The 9,249-nt window shown below is 37.6% G+C and overlaps 1 protein-coding gene across 2 annotated transcripts; it reads right to left on the bottom strand.

The window, feature by feature from the left end:
* Positions 1–2,942: 2,942 nt before the first annotated feature.
* LOC111460424 (probable leucine-rich repeat receptor-like protein kinase At5g63930) lies at positions 2,943–7,328 on the bottom strand. Of its 2 annotated transcripts, XM_023103688.1 has the most exons (3): positions 6,764–7,328; positions 3,582–6,532; positions 2,943–3,498 (listed from the first exon to the last, which is right to left on the bottom strand). In XM_023103688.1, exons 2-3 carry the CDS (start codon positions 6,487–6,489, stop codon positions 3,116–3,118), a joined length of 3,291 nt encoding a protein of 1,096 aa, XP_022959456.1. In that variant the 5' UTR covers positions 6,490–6,532; positions 6,764–7,328; the 3' UTR covers positions 2,943–3,115. The 2 variants fall into 2 exon arrangements, with proteins under 2 accessions (XP_022959456.1, XP_022959457.1); XM_023103689.1 differs by lacking the exon at positions 6,764–7,328 and having other exon boundaries at positions 3,582–6,620.
* Between the last annotated feature and the right edge of the window lie 1,921 nt (positions 7,329–9,249).

Raw genomic sequence — 9,249 nt, 5'->3', positions numbered from 1 at the left:
CATAATTTACGGCAAGAATAGGAGTATAGAAACGTCTTAAACATACAATTCCACTTTTGTCTTCCATTACACTATTTATCAACTATAAAAGTGAAATAAACCAAGCACAAATGTGTTTATATCTATCTCTTTTTCTCTCTCGTTTCAATAAAAATGAGTTTATTTTCAACTCTTGCATTTTTCCTCTTAATTTCATTGTTCTTCCCTAGCCAATTTACTACCGTCGAAGGATCAATCTTCCAAAACCCAGAGATTATGGTCAAGATAACAAATGCTTTGAAAGTTCAAAATCAGCTCACTGTTCACTGCAAATCAGGCGATGATGACTTGGGAGTCCACGAGCTAACACCTTGGGCCCGCTACGACTTCAGCTTTCATCCAAACTTATGGGGCTCAACATTGTTTTACTGTTCCTTCCAATGGCCTGGCTCGTTTCATTACTTCGATATATACAAAGATAAGAGAGATAGAAAGAATTGCGAAGATGTTCTTTGTTCGTGGTTTGTGAGTGAGCAAAATGTGTGTATGTTCAACTATAAAACCAATCATTACGATATTTGTTATAAGTGGTAAGGTTGGATTTTAATTTTGAAATAAATTAATGTTTTGTTATGTTGTTCTCGTGGGTACCTTTTTTTTTTTTTTTTTTTTGAACTTATATGATTATAGTATAAGTGAACTATAAACTACGACATAAATTATGATATTAAGAATTGTTAACTTATTTTGGTCTTGATAATCAAAACAAGTATATGAGATAAAATATTGCATTTGAAGGATTTTGGCCTGTAGTAATAGTAAGGTCGAGTCTTAGAACTTAGCCTATAGTAGAGGCAAGTCGGTTAGAGTTGCTATCGAGTAAACATATACATATACAGGTTACATGTATGATTGAACAAATCTTAGTTTCAGCATAAATTATGTTCGATTAGTGGAAAAGAACCTTGTGTAAGGTCTAATGAAACCACAGAGTCAGTCCGAACATTCCATTTATTTTTCCTAACTTTGAGAGAAATTAACCGAAAATGTTTCGACTTATATAAAGAAAGGATAATACAAATATATGATATAAAAGATTTACATTAAGATAATAATATAAACATTTACATTAAGAAATGATATTAGAGGAGGGAAATATGAACATACCACTACAAATCGACATATCAATCTTTCAAGACCCACAAATTACTGTTAATATAACAAATGTTCTAAAAAATCACAATCACCTCATTGTTCACTACAAATCTGGCAATGATGACTTGAGAATCCATCAGCTCCCACCTTTAGACGGCTACGCCTTCACCTTTCGACCAAACTTCTGGGGCTCAACACAGTTTTTCTGTACCTTCCAGTGGCCTGGCTTTTCGCATTACTTTGATATCTACAAAGATAACATAGATAGAACCAAATGCAACAATACTATGTGTTTTTGGATTGTGGGAGAACAAGATATGTGTATGTTCGACTATAAAAGCAAATTGTATGATATTTGCCACATTTTGCCGCCTTAAATTGTGTGTTTTTTCTTTCTTGAAAATTTGATATGGTGTATTTGTTTTAATGAATTATAAAAACATCAATAAAATATTTAATGTATAAGAGAAATGACAAAAATGTTTAAAATTTGTACCGAACCGTGTTTGGAGTAGAAAAACATTTTTGCAAATAACCCTTGTTTACGATTCTTTGAAACTTTTAGAGATATCTATGGGGCGGGACGATAAAGCCTTCCCCATTCCAAGACATCCCACCTGCTTCAATTCTCATCTCATCGAAATTTTCAATTTAATTTTGCGAGAATCAGGGTAGGATTCTCCGAAGATCATTTGTAGGATCATGTTTCTGTATAAAGTTTTTCTCCATTTTTATTCGTTCCAAAAAAAAATCAATGAATAGTGTTTATAAGCATAAAAATCAAAGGCAAAAAACCGAACAATTATCAAACGAGCTTTAATGGGTATAAAGATTATGTGAAGCATTAGAATTTTTTTTTTTTTTTTTAGAATGGCATCTCTTTCATCATCATTGGGAGCTCCAACGACCCTCTCTCTTGTATTTTTTTTTTTAGAATGACTAACAAATATTGTTCATTTTGGCCCGTTACCTATCGTCGTCAGTCTCACAGTTTTAAAAAAACATTTAATGTAGAAAGGTTTTCACACTCTTATAAGGAATGCTTCCTTCCCTCTACAACCGACGTGAGATTTCACAATCCACCCTCTTAGGGGTCCAACATCTTCACTGGTGTCACAATCGCACTCTTGATGGCAGCAGGCTTGCGATTGTGCGGCACTCACTTTCCAACGACAAGTGAACTAAGCCAATTCGTTCTTACGTCGCCTACGGGCAAGCGACGTATGCTCGAGCCTCTGGCCTCGATATAAGAGAAGGTTTTAGAAAATGAGGGCAAAGAGAGATTTTTGAAAGAGACGCTATATTAAGCAAGCAAGAGAGTAACAACAACCGCTCACAGTATATAACCTTGGGTAGGGAGAAGTTGACAATTAGTCATCCCCTACCGTACATTCTGAGGCATTTCATGTCTGGCATGGCTAGACATGATTCTTTCGAAACGTCATACTTCTTAGAAATAAAAAAGTAAAACATTAGAACATGGAAAGACATAAAGGGTTTGGGTTGTCATGGGCATGCAGCCATGAGCAACATGTCTTGGACGAGCATGATCGTGACAGCTAGCACACCATCTAGTGTCTAACTTTGATACCATTTGTAATGTCTCAAGCCAACCATTAGCATATATTTGTCTGTTTTGGCCCGTTACGTATCGATGTTAGTCTCACTGTTTTAAAACGCATCTTCTAGAGAGAGGTTTTCACACCCTTATAAGAAATGTTTCGTTCTCCTCTCCAACCCCTTTTAAATACTAAAATAAGGTCTATCATATATAGATAGTAAGATAGAGAGCGACAGATTATTCTATATCAATCGTATGCAAAACTATACAAAGAACACTTTATTCAATCCTAAAACAAATGCAAAATCTAAGCAATAGTTGGGTAACATAACCTTACAAACTCTAAAAATATATATTCTACGTTAGAAAAATGCAAGAACTATTCAGTTATCCGAAAACGAAGACTGCCCACCCGGAATTTCACGAGGCTGCGTCGTCCTTTGGGGCTAGAGTATACGTTAAAGCTGGAATATGATCGTCGTCAGGCTCAGTCGATTCTAAGAGCAAAGATACAACTTCCCGCATCGATGGCCGATGAAAAGGAGACGAACTTGTGCACATTAGAGCGATTTTTAGGACTGTCAGCATGTGATTGACCGTGCCTTGATCTCGAAGATTCAGTCGCTGATCTAGCATTTCATACGACATCGAGTGGTCTCGCATATAGTTTTTGACCCACGTGACGAGATCACCTCCCTGATCGATCGGCTGTACCGGAGTTTTTCCAGTTAGCAGTTCTAGTAAAACGACCCCATAGCTATATATGTCACATTTTTCTGTGACCTTCATGGTGTATGCATATTCTGCAACAAATTAGGTGAGGTGGGAAGATTTAGTATTTCATTGACTACAAGTCTATAAACGAACAAATGAATGAAACGATTACCAGGAGCGATGTATCCATACGATCCCGCGACTGCTGACATCGACTTAGACTGAGGCATGTCCATTACTTTTGCTAAACCGAAATCACCAACATGAGCCTCGAAGTTATAATCGAGGAGAATGTTATTCGATTTGATATCGCGATGAACGATCCTTGGTTTGCAGCCATGGTGTAGATAATTAAGTCCCTCTGCAGCTCCAATGGCGATTGTAAACCGAGTCGGCCATTCCAAGTTACACGCCGTCCCGTGAAGCAACTCACCCAAACTACCCCTTTCCATGTACTCATAAAGAAGAAGATTTGAGCCTTGATGATTGCAAAAACCGTATAGTTTAACGATATTGCGATGTCGAATCTTTCCTAGTGTCGAAATCTCAGCTCGGAAGCTATTATCGATGTTGCTCCCTTCCCTGTTCGATGCTAACTTCTTGACTGCAATCGTCTGTCCAGAATGCATCACAGCCTTGTATACAGTTCCACACGCACCTTTTCCCACTACGCAGCTCTCGTGAAAACTATTAGTTGCTTCGATTAGATCTTCGAAAGTAAAACCTTCCTTAGGTGGGAAATAGACATCCGAATCCATTGATTGTGTTTCCTTGTTTTGCACGATTTCTGATGGATGTCTCATGCAATATAAGATGATCATAATAAGAACAATAGAAACTCCGCCTATAGCAGCTGCAATCCCGGTTATGATTCTACCTCGACGTGCATTTACGCTATCGAAAGATGGAATAGATGGAGACGATGAATCTCCATTGCAGTTGCCAAGAGGTTCGCCACAGAGCCCCTTGTTGCCAGTGAAGCTACTCGTGGGCATATTCTGAAACAAGGGTATCGAAGGGATTGGCCCGTGAAGGTCGTTGTAGGAGACGTTACAGCTCATTAAACTCGAAAGATTCGCAAAGGAGATCGGTATCTGACCGGACAAATGGTTGTTATTAAGCAGGAGATATTCCAATAGATTCAAACTTCCAAGCTCTGGTGGTATTGAACCAGTTAGCATATTGAAACTAAGATTCAAAGCAATTTGTAAGCTTTTCAAGAACCCCAACTCAAAAGGAATGCTACCAGAAAATGAATTGCCACCCATTTGCAAATCAGTCAAATGGGAGAGATTCATGAGTTCTTGAGGTATACTTCCAGAAAATTTATTCTCTGAAACTCTAAGAATCTCCAACTGTAAGAGAGATCCAATCTCCTTTGGCAAAGCGTTTTCGAAGCTATTGTGGCTGAGGTCGAGGCGTTGGAGGATCCTACAGTTGACTATCTCAGGTGGAATGGACCCCGTAAACCGATTTGACGAAACATTGAAAGTCACCAACCGTACGAGGTTTCCGATCTCGTTCGGCAAACTAGACATAAAGTAATTATTTGCAATATGTAGCCTTTGCAACTTATGGCAATTTTGAATCTCCGGAGGAAGAGGACCACTGAATCTATTGTGGTCCAAGTCAATAGCAGTAAGGTTCACCAGGTTACACAACTGGGTCGGAAAGCCACCGGTAAAGCGGTTAGCAACGAGACGAATCTGCGTCAACGGTTTGCAGTTCAAGATCCCGGTAGGTATGTTTCCATAAAGGTCATTCGACTCCAAGTTCAAGATGGAGAGGTTAGAACGATGACAGAGATGGGGAGGTATTCGTCCTGTCAAGAAGTTGTCTGAAAAGTCGATATCCGATAGGTAGCTATATCGACCGAGTCCTTTCGGAATGGGACCGCTCAAACTGTTGCTGAAAAGCTGCAATTGAAACAATGCAGGCATATACTGAAACCCGAACGGAACAGGGCCGGTGAGGGCGTTGATTGAAAGATCAAGTTTAGTCAAGTTAGTCAAGCTACTAAGTTCATTTGGTATAACACCAATCAGCTTATTTTGAAAGAGGTAAAGTAATTGGAGACCTTTTACGTTACCGAGCTCTTTCGGTATCTCACCGGTCAAATAATTCTCGGAGAAGTCTATCTCCGTTGCCAAAGAAAGGTTCCCGATCTCCCTGGGAATAGTTCCGTTCAATGCGGTTCGGTATATATACAAATACTTCAAAGAGATTAGGTTCCCAAACTCGTTGGGTATAGGTCCACCAAGATTGTTCTCATACAGAGCAAGCATAGTTAAACTTGTACAATTCCCAAGCTCTTTTGGTAGAACGCCAGAAAGCTGATTCTCCCACAGAATCAAGTGAGTCAAGTTTGTAAGCATGCCAAGCTCCTTTGGTAACTCCCCTTCTAACTGGTTTTGAGCAAGCCCAAGTATTTCCAAGTTCTCACACCCACCTATTTCACCCGGTAAGCTCCCCGAGATCGCGTTTTGCCCTGCTCTAAACGTTCTCAACCTCTTCAGATTCCCAAAAGAACGAGGCAACGAACCCGTGATATTGTTCGTATACGCAACTAACTCATACAACGATTTCAAGTTTCCCATCTCTTCAGGAAAAGAACCACGGATTCGATTATTACATATATTCAACGTAACCAAACAAGTGAGTCGTCCCAATTCATATGGAACTTCACCATCAAATTTATTGTTGTTCAAAGCAAGATATTCCAACTCCATACAATTTCCAATCTCTTTCGGTATTCTTCCACTGAATTCATTCCAGGAAAGATTGAGATAAGTCAAGTGGATTAAACTACCAACGCTCGAGCTTAAAGGACCTGACAGGTTCTTTAAGCTCAAGTCAAGGGACAAAACCACTCCTTCCTCACCACAACTACACCTTACACCACTCCATTCACATGGCGTTTCGTCGCTCCAATTCCAATTTCTTAACCAACCAAGCGGATCAGAAACAGCGTTTTTCAAGTCTAATAGAAAATGACCTTCTGAGTTCAACCCATGTGAGATGCTAAACAGAAAACCCAGAAGCACCAAACTCCCAACCACTTTCGAACCCCAAACCGACATGACTTCAACCTCTTAACTATCATCCCACCAAACACTTCAGTAGCTGCAAACGATTCAGACATCAAACACTAATACAATGTTGACAATCCTTCAAATCTCATTACATTCTTAAAGACAACAAGGGAATCCAAACAAAAATTCCCCCAGCTTTTAAGTCATCCGAACAAACAAACATCAGACAAGTCTTGTCACAGGAATCTATGAAAACCATATACGACAAACTGCTAAAATCTATGAAAAACCCATAGAAATGAGTGAGGAAAAAGAAAAGTACCTGTGGACTAGCGATTAAAATCATCATCAGCCGCCATAAATGAAGCAATAAAAGCATGAAATCCACCACTGTCTCTGTTACAATCTGTCTCTGTTACAATCAGGTAGAACAGCGAAACAGAGGCGAAACTTTCAAGGGCAAGGTTTGGCGCCTTTATTTGCTGCTTTTTGGAACCCCAGAAGCTGGCGATTGCGAAAGAATCGCAAAATCAACGCAGAGATTTGAAGTATTTTACGGAGTTAATGAAAACCCATCAAAGAATCAAGAACAGAGACATGAAGTTGAGATCCTTTAGGAATGATATTAATCGAAATGATGAAGAAAAGGGGTGGTTTCATAAGATGGGTATGATTTGAAGAGCTTATTTAGGTTGATTCTTGAGGGAAGGGTGAGATTAAAGCATAAAATCCTGCTCCGTGGAGTATGATGGAGCTCCTTCTGCTGTGCTGCCATTCATTACTAACCATTTCTTCTTTTTTGCGTTCTTCACTTTGTGAACAGAAACAACGCTTCGAATTTTCTCGGGATTTTTTTTTTTTTTTTTTTTAAATGTTTCTTCTTTTTCGTACTTCTCTGTGATTTTCCATTTCTTTATCAACTCAATTTCTTGTTCTACAAACTTTGAGGTGCAAATTTGAACTTCAAATTTTTTATTCTGGATCAAGTTTTTATTTAATTCTTGTCGAGTGTGATGTTACCGCCTCGTGTCCACCCTCCTGTGGGGCTCAATCTCCTCGCTCGCCCATAATTTGGTGGATTCTGGCACCATTTGTAATAGTTGAGTGTACCGTGTGTAGATATTGTCTCATTTAGATTTTTCCTTTTACGTTTTCCTCAACACTTATTAACACTTATTAAAACATGTTGCTTATATTTAAATAATTGAATTATGCTTATATTTTTTATAATGAGGTGTAATAATATTCTTCGAGAAGAAAATAGGTTAATTTGAATTATTATAAATTTATATAAATATAATATTAAGAAATCGGGATTAAGTCAATTAGGTGTATAATATATCTCAATTATGAATACATTCCGTCCTCAAATTTTTATCGTGGAACAAAAATAAAATATAACTAGTGGAGTGAGAATTAAAAAATATTATTTATATAAGTTTAAAATTTTATACCGTAAATGAATCGAGATTATATTGGAATAAGAGCCATCTTAAAGATAGAATGACTAAAAAAAGTGAACCTTCTTTTTCGGTGGCTCAATCATAGAAATTTGTGTTGGTGTGTGAAGATAGTCTCGACTCTTAAGAAGCTAGGAGGTGGAGTACTGGGGTACTGAATTTGGATCTAGAAATTTGGATCTGTAGAGATAGTCTTCGCTCTTAAGAAACGAGGAGGTCGAATACTGGGTATTTAATTTGGATTCAAAATTATGATCCAAATACTGGGCATGGGTCGTTTCATCCCTCATTCTCCACCTAAACAAAGTGTAACAGTCCAAGTTTTTCACTAGCAGATATTGTCTATTTTGGTTCGTTGTGTATCGTCATCTACCTCACGGTTTGAAAACGTGTCTACTAGAGAGAGGTTTCCACACCCTTATAGAGAATGTTCCGTTCCTCTCTCTAATTGATATGGGATCTCACGAAGATTCTTCAATCCATTTGTTTATTGAGCTCGAGAGATATAAATAATTTCAAAATTAAATATTGGGAAAAATAAAAATAAAAGAAATAGAAGTTGTTCCTTGCAAGGAATTTAATGGAAGAGAATTGTGGAGAGGAGAAGGGAAGGGACAGAAGATTGGACCGGGCCCAAAGAGATCAGAGAAATGGGCCCATTATAGGGCCCACAAAATTTGGTGGTGGGCCCACCCAAACCCACTAATAAAAGTATAATATTAAAAATAAAAATAAAAAAAGCCGACGTCAAAATCAAACGGCTCACATTTGCTTAAGAGTCCAACAAACAATCATTCACCGTTGAAAGAATGGGATAGGATGTGAGAAGTGCCCACTTTGCTGGTACTCACTATAATTATTGGTTTTTTAATTTTTAAATATTATTTTTCTTCCATATTGCTTTTATAAATGTCCAATTTTAATAATTGTATTTTTTTTTATTAACTTTAAATTTTAGTTTTTTTATTTATAAATTTTAATTCGTACTCGTGATCTCACCAAATGTGTATTATTTTATATGTATAATTTTATGTTTATACTAAAGTCTCAAACTTTATATTATGTGTATTAATGTAATATAGTTGTTATGCCTAGATGCTTACAAATAAATAAATATGATAGAGACAAAAAGGAGAGTGACATCTTTCTAGAAGCAATGCAAACCCATGTCACCTCTAGTGAAGGTGGTAGGCAAAATTAGGACTAAAGAGAGAAAAATAAATTAAGACCGAGAAGTTAGGTTTATCTGGCTCTGCTCTCGTGTAACCCACTTTTTTCATTTGGTCGTTCTGAAAAATTTAGAACGCTGTGGAACCAAAAATTTAAACAGTGACACTCGAGTAAACTA

This window comes from Cucurbita moschata, unplaced genomic scaffold (genome assembly GCF_002738365.1).
Source record: "Cucurbita moschata cultivar Rifu unplaced genomic scaffold, Cmos_1.0 Cmo_Scf00023, whole genome shotgun sequence".
Taxonomy (NCBI): domain Eukaryota; kingdom Viridiplantae; phylum Streptophyta; class Magnoliopsida; order Cucurbitales; family Cucurbitaceae; genus Cucurbita; species Cucurbita moschata.
The sequence above is the reverse complement of the archived record's forward strand: the minus strand, read 5'-3'. Positions and strand labels throughout refer to the sequence as shown.